General features: G+C 36.3%; 1 protein-coding gene across 7 annotated transcripts in view; it reads right to left on the bottom strand.

Moving 5' to 3' along the window:
* TFDP2 (transcription factor Dp-2) overlaps nt 1–22,776 on the bottom strand; it is a 172,788-nt gene that overhangs the window by 1,889 nt on the left and 148,123 nt on the right. For 4 of the 7 annotated variants that reach the window (XM_036754485.1, XM_036754487.1, XM_036754490.1 and 1 more), the window contains 4 exons: nt 16,824–16,967; nt 11,789–11,857; nt 8,084–8,235; nt 5,015–5,181 (listed from right to left, as the gene is read on the bottom strand). In XM_036754485.1, the coding sequence (XP_036610380.1) occupies nt 5,015–5,181; nt 8,084–8,235; nt 11,789–11,857; nt 16,824–16,967 (532 nt within the window). Of the gene's footprint in view, nt 1–5,014; nt 5,182–8,083; nt 8,236–11,788; nt 11,858–16,823; nt 16,971–22,776 lie in introns of all 7 variants that reach the window. The other 3 variants (XM_036754484.1, XM_036754486.1, XM_036754488.1) reach the window with 1 other exon arrangement.

Raw genomic sequence — 22,776 nt, 5'->3', positions numbered from 1 at the left:
TTGTAAAACAGCTATCATCACACTGGCAAGCATTCCTTGTACCAATGAAATCAGAGTTTCAGACTAAAAAGAAAAAGAAGTTAACTAAAATGATAGGAGACAGGGAACTACAGGGCTGAAAATTAATTTCTTTCTCATTCCTCCACAATATTATACATCTTCTAAAATATTTATTCAACAAAGTTTTGAAGCATTAAGTTCCTTCTATGTGCTAGGAATTGGGTACACAAAGACAAACATCAAATGGTCCCTGCCCTCAAAATACTTACAATCTACTGAAGGAATACAACAATAAATAAAAGGTAATTTGAGAGGAAGAAAGTACTTCTGATCAAATTCAAACGCCATTAAAATACTCATAATTATAAAGATGTAATCTTTTTCTGACAATAAATCATGCTATGTTAAAGTCACAAGCTAGAGGCAGCCCTGGAGTCAGGAGGACCTGAGTTCAAATGTGGCCTTGGACACTTGACACATGCACTAGCTGTGTGACTTTGGGCAAGTCACTTAACCCCAACTGCCCTGCCAAAAAAAAACCCAAAACAAACAATAAAGTCACAAGGGACCTTAGAGATAACCTAGTCCTGCTCTACCCCCCACTCCCATTTTGACAAGATAGAAATTGAGGCCCAAAGGGGCTGAGTACCTTATCCGAGTAGATACAACTAGTCAGTGTTAAAGGACTGTGGTCAGGGAATACAAAGAAATTCTGTGCAAGTGTGTTTTTATATAATGGACAAATACAAATATGAGGGGGAAAACAACCCTCACTTGAGCATTCCACAAAAATGTCAAAAAAAAAAAAAAGAGGGAAACAGGGACAAAGTCACTATTTGGGACCTAGTTTCAGATAACCTGAAGTCACTTTTCTACAGCAACTCAAGTACTCATGCTACTCCAATTAAGGGAGTGGCTAATTACACACAAGAAATTTAACTGGCCAAAGGTATAAATTCACAAATTCGTGTAACATTAAATTTTACTTAATACATGCAAAGAAATTTCCTCAATAAATTTTGGTATAATAACCCTCGACATTCATCTGGAAAACTCTCTTACTTGTGACATTAAATGTCCTCTGTATTTGGCAATGAAAAAGCTGAAAATACCAGTTTTATTTTCTTACTGAATATGAGCATTCCTGAAACAGCTGATTGCTTTGTCGAACAGGAATTGTTATCAAGTGGTTTTGTTCTCAGATATTTGGTTGTTGTGTTTGTCATGGACTACAGTTTTCTTCTGTACTAAATGTTGATGATCGATGTAATTTAGTAAATCTGCAAAGTCAAGCTTTGGGTATGAAAGGTTAAACTTTTCAAATTAAAGCAGAACTCTAATTTAGTACAAAGACAGATGCACACAAGGTAGCCTCTAGAATTTTTAAGCTATCCTCAAATCAGTAGGAATACTGCACTAAAGTGAATAATCCCTGATCATTCTAAGTCACTGTGAAGGTCATTTGGGCTCAGCAGATACTAGTAATGTTATTAACAAGTGTTTTTCTTTCCTACAGGTTACTGCTTTTAAAAAGTGGGAGATTTTTTAAGTGGGCAATTTGCTAGGGACCTGAAGGTTATTTTGCTTTCAGAAGCATCTTGCCATAATGGCATTTATAGTAATAGCATCTGCTTAAGGAATAGCTTGAATTTAAGGGGTAAACAGCTTTTTCTGGATCTGGTCTGGATTTAAAAAATAAACCATCAAGTCCAAATCAGTCTTTCTAGTTTGGAAAGTGAAAAGACACAAAGAGCACTTAAAGGGAGGCTGACCACCTGGACAGTTGGCCACAATATAACTTGTGCCTAAACATCTTACCAGAATACCAGAGAAGAGGCTGAAGGTACCTTTATCAATCTTGCTTACGAAAAGCAGTGTAGCAAAATATGAAAAATACTGGATGTGAAATCAAAAGCGGTGTTTTCAAACCCAACACATTCTGCATCCTTGGGAAATGCAACTTTTTAAAAAGTCACTACATCTCCAATCCAACCCTCATCTATATAATGACACCAATCTCATGGTTGCAAACAAAGAGTTTTGAAAACCATAAAGCACTACAGAAATGCAGATTATCAATGAGAAACTTTAACTACTGGTACTTGCTTTTCTTGCTGTGCCCTTCTAAAACAGGAATCCATCAACATGTACATGGGGGAGGGAGCCATTACACCAAAGCAGCTGGAGCTCACTGCTTCAAAAGTCTCATTTCTGATTGTACAATCACCTGGTCCTAGAGTGCCCCTCGGCAGTCCCTTCTAGAGACTTCTGGGTTTTTTGGAAGGGAGAAGGCAGGGCAATTGGGGTTAAGTGACTTGCCCAAGGTCACACAGCTAGTAAGCGTGTCAAGTGTCCGAGGCCACATTTGACCTTGGGTCCTCCTGACTCCAGGGCCAGTGCTCTACTCACTGTGCCACCTAGCTACACCTAGAGACTGCTCTTGACTACAGGAAGGGAAGTGAGGAAGATACGATTAAGATAAAATAAATAAGAGCTTTATAGTATATGATATCACTGGTAAAAGTGATAGCATTTTCTCCTTGCAGAAATGTTTCCCCTTCACCCGATTCAGAAAAGGGCATTCTCTGGTATAAGCTAAAAGACAGTTAAATACAAGGTTCTTTGGCATTGTCTGTCCCAGTGTCATCTCAATTATTACACAATGACAACTATTCCTGTGTATATAATTAGGATGCAAACATTTTGTACTGCTCCTGTTTGACCAAGTGGGTGTTTCTTCCATGTGGACAGGTAAACAAGATGACTACACTGATTTTAACCTCATTTTCTCATAAAATAAATCAAGGCAGCTGCATAAGACTTAGGTCTCAGAATAGCTGACTTTTGGTATGTTAAATAAAAACGAGTCTGAACAGGGCAGACAAACTGAAGCCAGGACTCCCAAGCCAATGCTGAGACTGATGGTAACTTTCAGTCAAAAGGCAAACTAGAAGCAGCCAGGTGGGATGACAGATAGTCCAAGGCTTGAAGTCAGGAAGAGGCGTGTTTGAATCCTGCCTCCAACACTTCCTGGGGAAGTCACCCAGCCTCACTGGGCCTCAGTCTCTCCCTCTGTACAATGAAGGGGTTGGATTCAATAGCTTTGGGGGCTGGAGGCCCCTTGCAGCTCCAAGTCTATGATCTTATGAGACTATGTAGATGTATGGCTAAATCTTCACTTCGCCTTTGTTTTGAAATATTAGCAATGCAATGAGTATATCATAAAGCTGAATGGCTTGTGCCAGCATTCAGTGTTGCGATGTTCCATGACAAATCTGTTCCTTTGCTCAGTGCTTTTAAAAATAAAAAGGAAGCATCTTTGTATAAGTAAACTGCAGAAGAATTATTCATGTCCCTTTACAACTGAAAAAGCACAAATAAAAAAATACTGGAACTAAAAAGACTACATCCCAGCCCCAGGCAGTAGGTGAGGTCAGGAACAAGTCCAAACAACAGGGCATGCCTGCCTGGATCTCCTTGAGGCCTATGACTGAGAACAAACTAGAGTGAATTTCTGGTGGTGTACTGAGAAAAGCCCTCTGTTCAGCCCACTGCTAAAGTGCCAGTGTGGCTGGGATGCCAGCTCAGGTTGTGGTTAGGAGGTGGAACAGCCCAACAATCCCATGGAGAGCTGAGAGGGAAGAGAATTTAGGCAAAAGGACTAAAAGCAAGCTAACTGAAGAGCTTCTGATGCTTGCCTGATACAGTTCCTCATATTTTAAAATAAAAACTAAACAAGTCTCACAGCACCAAGAGACATGCTTTTTCCTGATTAAAAATGCTATTAAAATAAAACCTTTATTTACATTTGCCACATCTCAGAAGACCAGAATGCCCTTCAGTGGCCAGGCCTGCTGTGACAAACCACTTTCACCATCCGGGCCTCAGTGGCCTCACATACAAAACATCTAGATGATCTGTAATATGTGTGTGATCATAAGGGCCGGGCCTAACACTCGGAGTCATGATATCAACAAAAGAAAGGGATCCCAAAACTTTAGTTCCTATCACATTGTGCAGCAAACCTTTAAGAGTGAGCAGAGGGAGTTCAGTTATGAACTATAGGACATTTAACATGTAAAGTGCTAAAATCTTAATGCTTTTATGTATAAACTGACACAGAGTCAGGCTACAAGGTGCTAGCACCACTCCTGATAATGAAGGGATTAATAAAATCACTGGTAATCAGCACACTGTAGGTCAAGGGGCACTGGCAGACTATGAAGGGGCAGCGAATCAGGAAGAGGAGCATTTGAATCCGGTCTCAGACCCGTCAGCTCTGCGACCCTGAGTAAGTCAGCCTTTGAGGACCGAATGAGAAAATATATGCAAACTGCTATGAAAACCTTAAAGTGTTAGTTATTATTATATTAAAAGCTTGTTCTCTTAAATAGATTACATCATCATTCTATAACACTACTTTCACCAGCACTCAGTTTATCAAACTGTTTACTACAGAAAGCCCAAGCCAAATTTGGACTCAGGCTGACGAATTATTACACATTCTGTCAAATCCTAAATTAAGGAGATTGTGAGAAAATAATTTCAGGAATAACTACTACTTTTTTGCTCCTAAAGCCATTCGCTTACTTCAAAGAAATTTGTTGGTTAGGAAAATTTTTACATGCTAAAACATCGTTCCTTTGACTCCTGTACCCCAAAATCTAAGTCTTTGTCAACTTATCATAAGCTTTAAAAGTGTGGACAACAAAGTGAATTGTATTTATCTTATTTCTATTTATCTTTTCCAATTTTATAAACTTTGATGCTAGCCTCCCTCAGGCATTCACCTATTCAGACTCAAGATTTTAAAAATTTGTCCTCAGGCAGAAATCCTACCACTTCTTTGTTCACAGAACCTTTTTTCTATTGTCTGTGTATCATTTATTAGGGAGTTCTTGTTATCTTTCATAAGCTGCTTAAATGACACCTGGAAATAACAGGACATTGAAAAGGCATAGGAAAGTTACTGAATTTTAGTCTTCTCAAGGAAAATTATTCTAAAAGATCTTACCGGTGATATAACCTTCTAAAGCCTTTGGCACCAATGATTTTGCAATTCTCAGGTCCTCGAGTGAACATTTGCCTGTTTCCAGGCCAAAAGACATTCCCATTCGCTTCAACACCTCTATATCATCATGGATCTCAAAAGTGTTGTCAAAATTAAAAAGATACTCAAACCTGCATCAGAGAAAAAGTTTACTTTAGATTTTTGTAGGTATGGGATCTGTTTTCATTGTGTATATTATACAAGGTATACCGCAGTGTAAATACAAAGTTTAAGAAGGGATAGAAACAATTTTGTTGAAATTCACAGTGGTAAGAGCCACTCAGCTGTGTTCATGAAAACCAGCATCTCTGCAGAATTCAAATGATCCAGTTTCCTAATTAAAACACCCTTCCTGTGAGTGAACATAGGAAAGCATAAACCTTTAGTCCTCATTAAGCTGGTTCAAACATATGGCAGAAATTTTGCTCTGGCAAGGACCTTTACTTATTCTAAACCCAATACGTATATTCCTTTGTAAAAGCTACACTATACTGCACAAAAAATAAAAATAGTGAGGACAGTGGCAATTATTTTCCCTTTCCCCTTTTCAATTTAATCCATTGTGAGCTGGTCTATTAAATGATGAAAACACATTTTAGTATTTTGTACCTTTTGTTTTTGAAAGCTAAGGGTGGTGGTTGTTCAGTTGTTTCAGTACTGTCCAACTCTTTGTGACCCTATTTGGGGTTTTCCTGGCAGAGATATTGGAGTGGTTTTGCCATTTCCTTCTCCAGTTCGTTTTACAGATGGGAAAACTGAGGCAAACAGGGTCAAATGACTCACCCAGGGTCACACAGCTAGTAAGTGTCTGTGGATGCATTTGAACTCAGAAAGATGAACCTTCCTGACTCCAGACCCAGCGCCCTGTGCACTGTGGCACCATCTAGCTACCCACTAAATAAACAATTTTTAGCTTGGCAATTATTTCTCCCTTTTGCGTCAATTTAATCTACTGTGAGTTGGCCTACTAACTAGTGAAAACACATTTTTTGTACTTTGAACTTTTTGTTTTCAAAAGCCAAGTGTTGACTGCTCCACAAATATGAACAGATGAAATACCTAATAAATGAATTCCTCTCTTTACTCATTCACTCCTTCACAAGCTACCTGGTTACCTAAACTCTACCTCAAGGTCAGTATTTTTCTTAGTTCTTGTAACTAGTATCACAGCATTATCAAGTGCACACACAGGCCATTTCTCTTTGGTTTCTCGCAGCATGGTTTTTGTAAAAGGGCTTGAATAAAGGTAGGGAATCATTTTAGCTCTTTATCTGTATGCAGAGACCACATTCTCAAAACATCACCACCACCAACAGAGATAATCTGGACCACCACATCCTTACCACAGAAAATCACCAGCAAAGATGAGTTCTGTGGGCATGATTGAAAGTCCAGAACACATTCTATTCTCAAAGGGCAATACTATGAACATTAACAGTGGTTGGCACATAGCAGGTGACCAAAAACCATTGATTGAACAAACATAAAAATTTATAATAGCACGATAACACACTTAGGTGAAATTTCCAAATGTAGGAGTCAAATAAATGCTGATTGGGAAAAATTAGCATAAACTGTTACGTTCAAATAATCTGAGGTATGCAGCTTGGAAGAAAGATGGAAAAAAGTCCAAAGAAAACAAAGTGGGAGTAGATAAGATATCAAAATTTAAAAGTGTATATTTTCTATATTTAATATTCACAGAAAATGCTTTCTTACTAATTTAGGGGAAAACACATATTGGGTAAAAAAAATCAGTCATTAATATAACTGAATGGAAAAGTTTTGGGGCCTGTGCTGGACTAACAAATTTCAATAGGTTCTAAGCTTTGTTCCAAACTCTGAAGAGCCATTCTTAAAAAGCCACTAATATGTATGAAAATCCTTCTAACTATAGAGAATGGAGAACAAGTCTACTATTTTCGTAGGTCCATAGTTCCTAAAGTTTCTACCATCTCCTTAACCCTCAAATACACTGTGAGAAGGAATCAAATAAAAACATTTTATAGGACCGTCCCTCTGTAGAATACCGACTGATATCTTCCAAAATATGATAATAGTTTTCTTGAAAGACTCTTCGTGAGACTGATTTCTAATAGATCGTTTTAATTTTTAAAAATTTTTTAAGTATCTGAAAGGTCATTTTAAAGAATGTGCACTTTAGGGCAGCATGTTGCAGTATATTGACTCTATAAGTCTCGACAACTTTAAGAAATCAACATATTTAGAACGAAAATCCTCAATATGAGTATGTGCTAGTATGAAACTTCTCAAACCATATCATATGTATAAAGGCGTGTGATAAACAAAAATGAGGTTAATTTAACTTGAGCAAAAACACTAGGGTGACTCACAAGAACTCAGCTTGGCGATTCAATGGAAAGACCCTAAGGGAAGCTTGCTGAGGATTTCAACATTGCCTCACAGCCACAGACAAGACTGCGTGACGTAATGATGCCATTTCTGAGAGGTTACTCTTAAACAATTCAGGTAGAAGGTTCTAGGTATGTGGTTTCTCCAAGGATTATATCTATGAATGTGATATAGAAGTAATGGATGTGTTCACATACAATATTTTTAGGAGTCCAAACACTACAGTATACACAGTAGTACCCAAATACTACCGAATGTACTGCAGCATATTCTCAGGCATTTTGTCACGTCAACATTTTGTTATTGCTGCCCCTAAGGTCATCACTTCTCTTTTTGAAAATTCTGTTCCCTCTCATTAGCTGACCCAGGTGACCGACACTAAGAATAAGAACACAGCAGGGGTAAAGGAGATCTAAAGAGTAAAGTAAAATCACAGGAAAAGAAAGGACGACAAGGTCCACGGGGATTTCTGATAAATACGGATAACTAGAGGAGGCTGTAATGGGAGCAGAACGCAGCATGCCATCACTGCCACATGCTGCTGGCTGTCCCAAGTCATCAGATCAGAGTTCATGTGCTGGCATGAAGTCTCTTTGATATGAATTTGAAGATGCATTTGCTTCCCAAAATGAAACCTCATCCCACCTTATTTGCACTTACTTGTCACTTGAGATGCTGCAGTCTATGACAGTTCTTTTGCTTGTGTTGACGATTATAAAAGGCAGTTGTATTGTGGAGTTCAAAGCTGGTGGTCCCTGGTTCTGCTGTTCATTCTGCCGATTCCTTTGTACCAGATTTTTAAAAGCTATTTGCTATATAAAGTAAGAATAATAGTAAAGGAATGGGATCACTGGATGTGATTAAGTAATTCTAACTTCATGTGATTTAGAACCAGACGGTTGGTTCTTTAAGTCTGTCGGTTCTTTAACGTACCTACACTGATGTTCTGTAACAAGAGAAGCCTACAAGAAGAGGCTACCAGAGAAAACCTGACTCATGTTTCCAAGAGGAAAAATGAATCTAAAAAAATCATTTTACATTGTAATTTCAAAAGGAGATTGCATCATCTAAATTTTTTTTAAGAAACAATAACATTCAGTTAGTCAGTCATTAAACACCTATTTAGCACCTATTATATACCAGGCACTGTGCTAAGCTAAGCGACATGGAAGATAGAGCACTGGGCCTGGAGTCAGGAAGACCCGAGTTCAAATCTAGCCTCAGATACTTCCTGGCTATATGACCCTGGACAAGTACTTTACCTCTGTCTGGCTCAGTTTCCTCAACTATGAAACAGGGATAATAACAGCACTTACCTTTCAGGGTTATTAAGAGAACCAAATGAGATAATATTTGTAAAGTGTTTATCACAGTGCTGGTGTATGGTAGGCACTTAACAAATGCTTGTTTCTTTCCCTCTCCCTAAATGCTATAGTATAAAGAAAGGTAAAGACATCCCTGCTCCCAAGGAGCTCTCAAGTCTAGATAGGAAGACAACATGCAAATAACTATGTACAAAGAAGCTATGAGATTATGTAATATGTTCAACCATTTATCAATATGTATTAGCTGGTGTTGCTCTGCATAAAAAGTTTTGGTTCACTAGTCCCACTGTTAGATACTTTGCTAGCTGTATGGCATTATAGACATACCCTAAAAAACCCATGTGTTATGTTGTAATATGTATTACGTGTATCATTTGGAACATGCATGCATATATTCACAAGGAAAAGCAGCCATACATAGTATGGCAGGGAAACAGGAGTCTGGGGGATAAAAAAAATACCACGGGATCGGCTGCACTTCTTGGTATGACCATGAGGTTAGTTAAGATCACCCTACCTTTGTAGTGAGGACAGAAGCTGCTCCCCACACCTCTGATGGCCTTAATCAGAACAAACGTTCAGTAAGCATACTTAGCTCTGCCTGCTCGTGGCCACAGGTGCCAGACTTGCACCCTCTTCCTCCCACTCAACCTCAGTGGGACAATTGGTACACATATTTTGTGGGGATAAGCTACCTAAATCAGGGACTGTTGTTAGAAAAATGCTTTGTAAACTGTAAGGTGCCAAATAAATTAGGCTGCTATGTCGCTACTAGTCTATTGGTTGTGGTATAAATGAAAAATAAGGAAAAACGACAATGGGAACTTTCTTCAATCTGATCCTTCCGGCTGGACATCTAATAGACAGGTTACACAGGACAGAGACCTTTCCTAAGACCAGCTGCCATCCTTTCCATTTAGCATAAATCATCATGGCTGCCCACAGCCAGGTCTCTAAGACAGCACCTTTGGGGCACGCTGTGAGGTTAGAAGTAGTCAGTTTTAACAGTTCTGAGTGTTAGAATTCGAAACGACAAGCTTGGCTTTTAAGATTTTGAGTCGATTCCAGTAAGACAATCTTTACCATATGCAATCCTTGGTGTCCTATGGAAGGCCCCTGGGGACAATGGAAAGGTGAAGGAAAACTATAAATAATTATGTTGACATACGAATGGCTACAAGACATAGGGATCAACAGGAATTGAAATGAAATGAAGAAAAATGAAAAATGAGAAGTGGGAAAGATGGCAGCTTAGGAACTCTTGGCAAATCATCTGTACCAAGAGAAAGGAGAGACAAGTTAGAGGCAGGAATATGTCCGTCTCTTGCCAGGGGATAGATATTGAAGTGAATTAAGTAAACAGTCAAATGAGTTGTCTACCAAGACCTCAGAATAACAATTATCTAAAGTAGTCAAAAGGCTAGTTTAACTCACAAACTCTTTTATCCTGTGTTCCCCAAATCTTCGCCAAGGTTTTTATTATCATAACACATGAACCATTTAGTAACACGTTGTTTCCTCAACTCTGTTTTCTATCTTTATCTTTTTCTCTCTTTTGCTTTTTCTCTTTTTTCCTGTGTTCTCTCCTCAGACATAAGACCAAGAAGATAAAAGGAATAAGAATAAATATTTGGAATATTAATGAAATGCCTATAGAATTAATTGACCTATGGGGCAGCCAGGTGGTGCAATGAGTAGAGCACCAGCCTACTGGTGTCAGGAGGACCTGAGTTCAAATTCGACCTCAGATACTTGACACTTATTAGCTGTGTGACCTTGGGCAAGTCACTTAACCCCAACTGCCCTGCCTCCCCCCTCAAAAAAATTTTTTTAATTAAAAAAAAAAAAAGAATTAATTGACCTATGCCATACATATTAGATAAAAAAATTAAAGCATAAAAAACCAAAAAGCTGCTTTTAGTAAGATTACTTCTTTCATTTGTGAGGATGAAAGTGGGTGTGGTGGAAAGGGAGCCAGATCTGGAGTCTGGAGACCTGAGTCCAAGTCCTGTATGACAATGGGCCAGTCATTTAATATATTTGTGAATCTTTTCTCGTGTTAAAAAACGTGCAATAATATTTGCTCTTCTCTATCTCACAGATTTGTGAGGAAAGCATTTTATAAAATTTAAAGCACTATAGTAGGTATTATTATTACTATGAAAAATTCACTAACTTCTAAGGGGAATCAATCAAACAAGAGTATTTTTTTAATCATACAGAAAATAATTGATTACCTAAACAGTCCAAAAATCAGTAATTTAAGGCTGAATTACGTGTTTACATATATTTAAAAATTTTTGCAACCAATAATAATGGCTAAGACTTTCCGCTGAGAAAGACAAAAGTCTCAAAGCCCTTTTTGGCTCTATTTGAAGTTTATCTGATTGTAGAGAAAATGACACTATTGTATTGTTCAAAGTGCATCTTTACACCAATTATAATAATCAAAGGCAACCACCCTGTGGCTCTTTAACTCACATGATTTTATACAAAGATTCCATTATGTTCAAAAAGCATCCAAACCCCTAGTTGTGATCCAAACAATTAGAAATACAGGGATCCTTATTTAAATGCTACATTTCTTCTTCTTAAACAGAAATGTACTTCAAGCTCTGATACTTCTATGCCGTAGTCAGAGGAGGCTCCTATGACTGTACAGAGTCTTAAATTGTAACTAGTATCAAGGAGCCTTAACAACATTGGTTTAAATCCAGAATGAAAGCAGATGGTAGGGTTAAAACATGTACATCTCTCAACATAAGTCCTTCATGGGGTGAACAGACTTCTGTAAGAAAAAGGCAAGCATACATTGCAAGAAGCTGAATTGTTTCCAAAGGCCAAGAGGCAGAAGGTGGCTGAGGCTAGAGTTGGTATTGAGATGCCCCTGGACAGAAAGGCTACTGCTGCTCACCACAACTCCATTCCCTAAGTATCTGCTAGTCAACAATTAAGAGCATTCTATGGAGGAAGTTGAGGCAATGGAGGCAGTACAGACACACAGACACAGACACACACACGACAAGCAACACCCACATACCTGTAGTAGCAGCTCCTGCAGTTGAGCCCTCTTCTGCTTTATCCGCTCTATTCGCCTTTGCTTCTCTATCTTTAAAAAATGAATTATAAATAACATCAATATGAGACTAAAGAGTAAGTATGTGCCTCAGCTTCCTTACTCATCTCTTTACTGTGATAACAAGAACTTTCATCTAATAAACAGCTCATTTTAATAATAGCCTATCACTTTATTTCTTGATAGAATGTGAGTAGGCAGGATAGTGTAGCACTTGTCATCAATAGCTAAATCCACCTATATTTTAAAGCTACTGCTAAAATTTTAGTAGCTAGTAGAACATAGTGTGTCCAATAGCGTGACAGCTGAATAAAATGACATAAAAGTTAGCTACATTAGCAAAACTGTTAATGAAGATGACATCACCTGTCTCCATCATTTAATCTAAGAACCAACACTATACGACAAATCTCCCATTGGCAGACAACAGTCTCTTCCCTTAATCTCACAGTTTCCCCACAAAGAACAGAAAAGTTATTTACTTGGGCCTGACTCTCCTTCTATGTCCTTGCTTGCCCAAACATCTTTCTCTTTCAGGGCTCCACCGAGTATCGTTTTATGCACTTCAGTCTAAGTTTGTTTTTTGCTCTCGTTAACCATCAGAACACTTGATCTTTCATTTTCCCAATCTTTGATATAAAACAATTTTATAAAATAATTTTTTGTTTAGGAGTTCTGATCAACTAACTCTTTGAGTATATCTATGGCAGTCTATTTAAAGAAGTCAGTTAAAGGTCTCTAGCTGTCATTTTTGGTACCTAGCTCATCATAGAAGCAGCCAAGGAAGATGTTCATGAAAGAGCTGTTTTTGTTTTTTAAAGAAACATATGCTGTCAAATCAAGAAAAACTTAGAGAAAAATTCCCCTTATTTTAACTTTCACATGTCACAATTCTGTGTTTCTGTATACAGACAGGTTGAATACACATTATTTCAGACTTGCTGGGGAAAATGATTTGAGAGAAACATAAAATCAACCTTAATTACCTCAACAGCTATATAATCAGCTCGAGTCATCTATATTTATGGCCATTAGAGTAAAATTATCCCCAAACCAATTTTAAAAACAACATGCCATGACAAAGTTTAATTCAGGAAGGATTTTCTTAAACGTCTACTTTAATGAGAGGGCATAGCTAGAATGAATAGATGTTTTACATTTTAATCGTATACAGGATAATTTCAGCTTTTTATGGTTACCGATTTCAAAAAATTCAGAGAAGACATATGTGATCCCATAAGACTAAAAGGGAAGCAGGTTCAAGAAAAATGCAAGGCTCAAGCAAAAAATCATTATGGCCCCATCACAAATGATTCTGATAAGGAAGAAAAGGGAAAGCATCTAAAGAGACCAAGTCAAATCTATGATGAATTCAGTTTTGAAGATGGTAGGTAAGAAAACCTGTAGAAAGCTGACAAAGATTAAGAGTCAGTCCTAAAAAAAGTGATCAATGGATTAGAAAAGTTTCAAAAAAAGAAAACTGAACTGTGACTGACCACCTGAAAAACTATTCAGAATCACTAAAAATCATGGAAACAACAAATTTAAACTACTCTAAACTGCTTTTCAAATTAGAAAAGATGATAAAAGGATGTGGAGGGTCTGTGGAAAGACACACTAACCTACTTGTATTGATGCTATGAATTCAATAAAACTATTTGAAATTGTTCAAGACCCAAACAATGCCACAGTCAAGTTTATATAACTCAAAGATGTAACAGCAAGAAGACATATGTGTGTGTGTGTGTGTGTGTGTGTGTGTGTGTGCGCGCGTATATACAAAAACACTCATACTAACCTTATTTATAATAACAAAAATAAGTCTTAGGATCAAGGAAAAGCTGAATAAACTGTAGTACAGATACGCATATATATGGTACAGTACTGCAACATAAGAAATGAAAAAAAAAAGTGCAAATTTCAGAGAAATATATATAGTACATGCAGAATGAGGAAAACAAAGCAAAAAGAACTAATTATATAATGACTACCACAAAATAAAGACAGATAACAGAAAAAGGCAGTAAAACTGGTTAGTTTTGCCTAATGGAACTGAAAATTGACAGACAATCCAGGTACCAGATGATTAGATTAAAATTAAAGCATACATTCTTCCTTTTGCTAATAATCTGTGAACTATAAAAATGGAAAGTGATGTGTATTAACAAGCTATTATTTCCTTGATATTTTTCTTATTCAGTAAATGTATTTTATGAGGTTTGAATATTTGAGGGTAGTGTTTAGTGCATCAAAATAAAATATCAGTAAAATAATTTTTAAAAATAGATCAGGTTGGGGGCAAGGACAAGAAGCAAGATTATAATCAAAGGTACGTGAGAGTGTTTTAATGTTACTATTATTAAGAATGAACTGAGACTTATGAAAAATGCTAAGGACAACACAAAAAGGATTTTGCATGTCTGCGTTAAGTGGTAGCTAAGGTGGTGTCATGGACAGATCACAGGACCAGGATTCAGGAAGACCTGAGTTCAAATCCAGTCTCAGATAGTTCCTAGCTGTGTGAATCTGCGCAAGTCATTGAAACTTTTGATGCTTGCTTCATCACATATAAGATGGGGTAATAAAAGCATCTACCTCCCAGGGTTACTGTATGAATAAAATGAGACAATATTTGTAAAGTGCTTTGCAAACTTTAAAACACTACATAAATGCTAATTGGTATTATTACTGTTGCTATTATAATTATTATTTCAATGAGTCATCTGGTAAAGTTTCTCAAAACAACATGGTGAGAGAATGGAGATCTGAAAATAAAATCTAGTTAATTTTAAGTGTGAAAAACATGGAGAAATGGAGGCTAGATAATAGTATGATTAGATAGATTTAAAACTGACTGAATGACTGGACTCCAGTGTTGATTAACGGATACTGAGCTGCTGTGGTGGGGAGAAGGCAAGATCTTTGCTAAAATGCCACATGGACCTGTTTTTAGCCTCGTTCAGTTTAACATTTCTACCACTGATCTCAACGAAGGCAAGGATGGAAAGTTCGTTAAATTTGAGGATGATGCAAAGTTGTGAAGTATGGCTTATAGGCTGGATAACTAAAGTCAGATATCTAAAAAGATCCCCACTGGCTGGGATGATTGGCAGGGTTGAAGAAGCAAATATAACAGGAAGTTATCAGAAAGTACTAAAATTGGGTTAAAAAATAAACTACAAAATACAAGATGGAACTATGTGAGTGAAAAGTGAAAAGTTTTAGTGGTCTGCAACGTCATTATGAGGTCAACAGTGTGATGTGCAATTTGGAGCTATGGCCAAAGTCACTAAACTGTGTATTCCCCAAAGAGATCAAAGAAAGAAAGGATCCATACATTAAAAAATAATATTCATAGCAGATATTTTTGTTGTATCCAAGATCTGGAAACTGAGGGGATGGTCATCAAATAGGGAATGGCCAAATAGCCTACTGTAATATGAATGCCATAATCTTGGGCTAAAAGAAACGATGAAAGGGATGGTTTCAGAGAAACCCAGTAAGGCTTTTATGAAATGCCCCAGAGTAAGGTAAACAGAACCAGGAGAAAAATCTAGATGTTAAAAACAAGTGAAGAAAAAAACAACTTTGAAAGAATTCTAATCAATGCAATGACTAGTCATGACCCTATAGGACTGATGACGAAGCATGTTACCTCCAGTGACAGAAGTAATGAACCCAAGATGCAGAATAAGAAATTTTGGACACTGTAAATGTGTAGATGTTTGACTTGATTATGCATATTTATTAAAGGATTCTTTTTCTTTTTTTCCATTTGGGGTAGAAATTCGAAAGGGAATGGGGGGGAGGGGGCAGCAATAGTTTTGCCAAAAAAAAGAAAACAAAAGAGGGCCAACAGAAGCATTTTTTAAAATGCACAGAAGAGAAAGAAGTTCAGAAGGAAACACAGATAAGTAGAGCAGTTTTGAAAGTAACACTGAGTTTATTATATACTTTTAAAAAGCAAGTTATACATTATAGATTCACAATTTTACACAGGACACATTTACATTTGTTTTCTATTTTACATATGGAAATGTTCATTCTTTTGGATATTCACTAAACTTAGAATTTTAAAAATACTGCTAAAAAGAAACAGGAAACACTTTGAAGTATTCTCAAAATTACTAATTATGAGATCATTTTGCAATTATTTTTGAATATTCTTACTATTTTAAATTTCTTTCCTCCCTGCTCATCATGGTCTTAGAGAATCCCCTCTCTTTTTTCAAGATTCAGTTCAAGTACTACCTTCTACATGAACCTCAAGTGCTATGGCCCTACTTCTTAAACTACCTTGTATTTAACTACTTTGTATTCATTTGCATTTCTTTTCTTTATAGTTTCCATATATGTTTATATGTCTGTTTTCTTCCCTATTAGAATCATAATAGCCTTGTGAGTAGGAGATTGTTTCCACTTATTGTATTTTTATCTCTAGCACCTAATATGGTGACTGAAATATAGGAGGTGCTTAATAAATGTCAATGACTGATTTCTAAATGTTGATTATTTTACCAAAAATTATGGTAGTAAACTGATTAATAATAATAATGACAGTAATAGCTAGCATGTGGTGCTTTAAGGTTTGCAAAGCTCTTTACAAATATGATCTCATTTTATCCTCACAAAAATCCTGGGACGGAGGTGCTATTTTCTCCAATTTGCAGATGAAAAATATTTATTCAACAAGTTATAATTAATTTTCTCTAGTATCTATAGAAAAAAAGTGGTGAAAATAAATCAATTGGCAATTATTTATTGCCTAATATATGCCAACTATACTTTAAATTACAGTTATCTATTGGTATTTCTTACATAGATTTAAAAATTCAACCTAAACAATTTCTAAATAACTGTGAAAATAATATAAAGTATAAAGAAAATATAGATAATAATGAAAATATATTTTAATATTAGATTAAAATTATTCTTTAACAAATGAAATAAAAGAGAATATAAAATTATATGATTCAAAAACAAATAATCTTGTTCTTACCTCTAGGTTTTGACATTCTTGAGCTGAATTTGTAGGAAGCCCAATCCATTTTATTTCTTTTTTTTCCTTTGAAATTATGTTCATTGCCATTAGCACATTGAGGGCATCATAAACTCTTCGTCTGATATTCTTCTGATCATAAGCCTGCTAAAAAAGGTTTCATTGAGCCAGGAAGTTTAAATGAAGGCAGAAACTGGAAATAGGAAATACAAAGTTTGAAAAATAATGGCATAAAAGGGAAAATTGTCAAACTGACACACACCATTCATAGCAGCATTTTTTGTGGTAGCAACGAATTGGAAACTAAGTTGGTACCAATCAACTGGGAACCAGCTGAAGAAATCGGGATACATATATGCAATGAAATACTGTTACGCTGTAAGACATATATGAAGAATTCACAGAAGCATAGAAGATTTATATGATCTGATACAGAATGAAGCAAGCAGAACAAGGAAAAAATATTACATTCAATGACTATAACCATGTAAATAGAACAGAAGACCTGAAAGCGGGCACTGTGGAATTAAAACAGCTAAGTTTGTTGTCAGAGACACCTCTCTCCCGTCTTTGAAAAGGTGGGTGTGGAATATGACATATTGTCAGATATGCCTGATATGCCGGTTGATTTTATCTAACTACTTTTTTTCCTCTTTCCTTTTTTAATCTTTGTTACAAAAGATGGCTCATTGAGTAGGAGAAATGGGAGGAATATATTCAGAAATAAAGGAGCTACATAAACCAAAAGGTATTTATAGTTTTTTCAAAGAAAGGTCCGATTGAGGATTAGAAGGAAATAAACTACTAATTTTTTGGAAGTACCATTAATTCTCTCAAGATGAGATTACTACTTAGTGCATGGGAAAAATCAGTTTATTGAATGGACTTCACAAGGTATCTGGTTAATGAGAAATCTACTCCTTTCACACTTGTAGAATAAGGCCCAGTAACTAAAGTGTTTACTCCTGCTACTGTATGAATGCCAAATAATTTCTCCACACATCCCCTTAAAACAAAATGCTAGTGATGGCAGAAGGCAAACTTTAGGGACAAAGGCTAGTAGTCTCATCTCTGGCTTCAGGTAAAGTATTGGATAATAACATTATTCTCTTCAACTAGCATACATGGAGTTAGAAAAAGGAAAAGATCATGGGGTGGGTAGCAGCAATGAAGAAACTTACTAGGGCCTTGCTAAAAAAAACAAACAACTATTTCCTAGAGAGTGGAATCAGATTATTTTTAGTGATAAATAAGACAAGCAGTTTATTAATGTTAAGTATAAGACTAGGCACATAAACATTCATAATTATATCACCATAAATTCAATATATACTAATGGAAAGCAGTAGATTTGAACCTGTTTAATCAAAAATGTTTGGTGACTCACCACTCAGACAAAAATACTTTCAAACTCTCCTTTTCTATAGTGCTAGAAAGACACACTTGCGATAAGATTAAACAAGAGCTCCCAGAAAACTTGGCTTTATGCATACGCACAAATGTATACATACACATGCTATTCTAATTTGTTCCTGGTCATACCTTTAAATATACATAACCATAAAGGTAACATTTTATTAGAAGAGGAACCTGTAGGTCAAGAATTTGTAACATCTGAGCTCCTGAAGAAGCTCATTGCATTTTATATCACCAGGGTGCTTACTGGCCATGAAACTGCTGAGGATTTATTATTAATAATTGTTAATTATTCCAAAGCATTTGTAAGAGATACTTCATATTACCAAAGGAAGATAAGTCCATCTAAATCATTTTAAGGGTGTATGGGAGAGAATCATGAGGCAATAAGAAGTACGCAGGCCTTAGCAAGTATTCTGGGCAATCTAGCATGGCAGGACAAGCTAAATGCCAAGACAAAAAGAGCCAATCAAGCCCTTTTTTTCAATACTCAAGACCCCCACCTACCACAGGCTAGCTAAAAAGGCCCCTGAATTCTGATTTTGCATCACCTGTGCTCAGCCCAACTGTGACCACTTAAACCCACTGTGATTCAGCATTTATAGAATACTGTGGGCTCTGCAAAGGGCTTCAGATTTGTTCTCATCTGAGGTAAAGACAAGGACGCTGACTGCTACATCAGTCATGACATAATATTATTTGATTTAGAGTAAAATTTGGCAAAGAATGGGCTCATCTTAGACTCCATTCAAAGAGATTTCATTAGTTAAGTTGCAGAGGACCTTGTTTTACCTATAAGAAGATCCTATGGCATGGGTCTGAGAATATAGATTCCCATGTATGATTCTCATTATTCCTTTGTTATATATACAGTTGTTCTTCTGCTTTATTAATGAATATAGACAGTATATAATTCTATAATTATCAAACCTATAATCAATTATCAATCCATAATCAAGCCTAAAACCTGAAAACAGTGAGAATTATAATTTTTATGGCATGGTATGGTGACATTTAATACTACAAAAATTATGCCCTTTTTATTCCCACCAAAAGACAGATCCTGATGTGAAATTTTAGCTAGAAAATATGGAGAGTATTTTAAAAATAATTATAACAGCAAAGATTCTATTTATAAGGAAAGAACTCAAATAAACCTAATCATTTGGGAGGATTACAACGTATATATTTTGTTAAGTAAAGGCAAGGTATTACAAACTCAACATTAAAATTGGATCGACTATTATAAATTTATAGTTAATATTTTTAAAAAGGTTTATGGGGAATTGAGTGTTTTTCCATACCCGCCAAGAGCACTATAACAGGTGTGAGGAACCTTTGTCCTCCAGGCCACACGTGGCCCTCTAGGTCCTCAAGTGTGGCCCTTTGACTGAATCCAAACTTCACAGAACAAATCCCCTCAATTAAAGGATTTGTTCGGTAAAACTTGGGACTCAGTCGAAAGGCTGCATTCAAGGACCTAGAAGGCCACATGTGGGCTGGAGGCCACAAGTTCCCCACCCCCTGAACTATTATAATGTCTTCTACTATAATCAATAACTTCAAATACTAATGACAGAAAGTTTTTCTTTCATCCTGCAAGTCATTTTAAGGCATTAGTTGACACTTGATTGTACAACACACTGACCGACAAAAACACACAACATCCATAAGTAAATTAGGTAAGCGCTGCCAGGAAGTAGTCTAAATACTATAGCTTGAAGCAGATACTGCTGCCATTAAATAACTTAACACCAAACCATCCTCGAAATATGACTCAGGGTTGGAAACTTTTGACCACAGATGACTGTCAATCACAGCTAGAATGCCTATGCTTTTCAGCATCCACACCTGGGTGAATACCAGTAAGATGACTATATTTATACACTGTCAAGTTCATTGTGAGATTGAAACCCAAATTTTAGCATTCAGGAATAGCAAAGATTTCTGTATGTTCCTGGACGATAGTAGGACCATAAATAAATTAATGTATTTTAATGAAACGGTATAGTTCTTTAATTACTAACAAATAAAAACATCTACACATGAGGGGAAATGCAGTTATTTCACTCTGATCAATTTTTGACAAATTTGAGATTATAAAGTATGCGATGCAAGTACATACACACATGTAAGTATTCACACACATGCACACATATGACATCCATGCAGGTGTATATACACATATTTGAAGTGTTCTATCTAGTAACATACATGAGTGCAATGTAGACACAAATACATACAACACTATTTTACTCAGCCTTGTAGATATGGGCTGACACTTTTAAGCATATCATGGTTACAAAGAATGCTATATGTACTGGCAGTAGTATGCATTCATCTAAAAAATTAGAAGTACAGTATATATGTTAATATATACTAAAATTCTCATACAAGACCCTGTTCTTTTAATCAGAGACTAATTCTCTTCATCTTAGGAGTCATAATACTACACAGAACTGCCATCACCACATGTGGACAGTTAATGGATGTAATAAATGCGAAGTATGGGCTAGGCATCAGCTCTTTGTGCACTCAGAGGACAAATAAGTTAGAAGACAATGAATATCATACTTCTAAGGATAATTCAAGGTAGTGATATGGTTGATCAAACCTAATGGGCTCAGGTTCAGACTATGTTAGAACATTCCTTTCCATACTCATGTGACCAATATGATTAGGTGGCACTTCTGTGAATGCTCACTAAATCTGTGCCAGGTTATCCATCAAACCAATGCCAAAACTTCAAATAAAACCTGGTTTTCAGTTTATGCTAACATCTTAATTTATAACAAATCTAACCTGAGTAGCTTTTTCCTTTGTACATCACTTGGTATTACTACAAGTTAACTGTTACTAGACTACCTTTCAGATTACCTTTGATGATGCTGTGTCCCAAACACATATCCTAGCATTGTTGCTCATAATATTACTATAAATATATTCAACACTCTGAGAAGACAAATGATAAATTCCAAAATCCTGCTTAAAAATTCATTTCAGATATGTAAAATCAAAAGACTGAAAACAAAATAAGCGTTCCTGAAATTATGCACATGCATACACTCCACCCCAGTTAGGGCTGTGGAATTAAAAAGTTGTTATTACATAAATTTTGTAGCTCTTAAAAAGATCTCAGAGATTTCAAAATTCTGTTGTTAAAGGCAAGTTCTTGTGGTAGGCAAAGAAATATTTAAAACCTATGTTTAATTATTTTTAATTTATGCTTACTTAGAATTTATTCATGATTGTTAGGCTAAGACATACCCTGGCTCTAATTTTTTGTATAATTAAAAAAATTCTAATCTAAAAACCAAGAATATTTAAAATCCTCACAGAGGAACTTATCTACTTCTGCCAAACTATATTTGCTGTTACCAGAATCCAAGATAAATTTTAAAAAGCTACCCTACATTAGAGTATCTGGGAGCAGGGAGGAGAGCAAAGTATTTCTCTGTAAAATTAGTATTTAACTGCTCGATACCCATAACTCACTGATCTGCATGTTTAGATGGATGCCAGCATGCATATATGTGTTTCTTCAATTTTTGTTTTTACTGATTCTTCACATTTTATTATTTAATATTTTTAGTTTTCAACATTGATTTCCACCAGATTTTGAGCAACAAATTTTCTCCCCATTTCTACCCTGTCCCCCACTCCAAGATGGCATATGTTTTGATTGCCCCGTTCCCCAGTCAGTCCTCCCTTCTGTCACCCCACTCCCCCCCAATCCCCTTTCCCCTTACTTTCTTGTAGGGAAAGATAGATTTCTGTACCCATTGCCTGTATATCTTATTTCTCAGTTGCATGCAATAACAACTTTTTTTTTTTGAGCATCTGATTGGAACTTTAGGTTCTAAATTCTCTCCCCTCTTCCCTCTCCACCCACCCTCCCTAAGAAGGCAAGCAATTCAACACAGGCCACACATGTATCAATATGCAAAACACTCTCATAAATAGTAATGTTGTGAAAGACTAAGTATATTTCCCTCTATCCTATCCTGTCCCCCTTTATTCAATTTTCTCCCTTGACCCTGTCCCTTTTCAAAAGTGTTTGCTTTTGATTACCTTCTCCCCCATCTTCTATCATCCCCCCTGTTTTATCCCCTTCCCCCTACTTTCCTATGGGGTAAGATTCCCAATTGAATGTGTATGTTATTCCCTCCTCAAGTCAAATCTGATGAGAGCAAGATTCACTCATTCCCCCTCAGCTGCCCCCTCTTCCCTTCCAACAGAACTTCTTTTTCTTGCCACTTTTATGTGAGATAATTTACTCCATTCTCTCTCTCCCTTTCTCCCTCTCTCAACATATTCCTCTAATTTTTTAGATATCATCCCTTCATATTCAACTCATCCTGTGCCCTCTGTCTATATATATATGTATATTCCCTTCAGCTACCCTAATACTGAGAAAGGTCTCATGAATTACAAATGTTATCTTTCCTTGCAGGAATGTAAACAAGTCCCCTATGATTTCTCTTTCTTGTTTAACTTTTCATGCTTCTCTGGATTCTTGTATTTGAAAGTTGAATTT

The sequence above is a fragment of the Trichosurus vulpecula genome, chromosome 4, assembly GCF_011100635.1.
Source record: "Trichosurus vulpecula isolate mTriVul1 chromosome 4, mTriVul1.pri, whole genome shotgun sequence".
Taxonomy (NCBI): domain Eukaryota; kingdom Metazoa; phylum Chordata; class Mammalia; order Diprotodontia; family Phalangeridae; genus Trichosurus; species Trichosurus vulpecula.
Note: the sequence above shows the minus strand (reverse complement) of the source record. Positions and strands in the feature narration are given on the sequence as shown.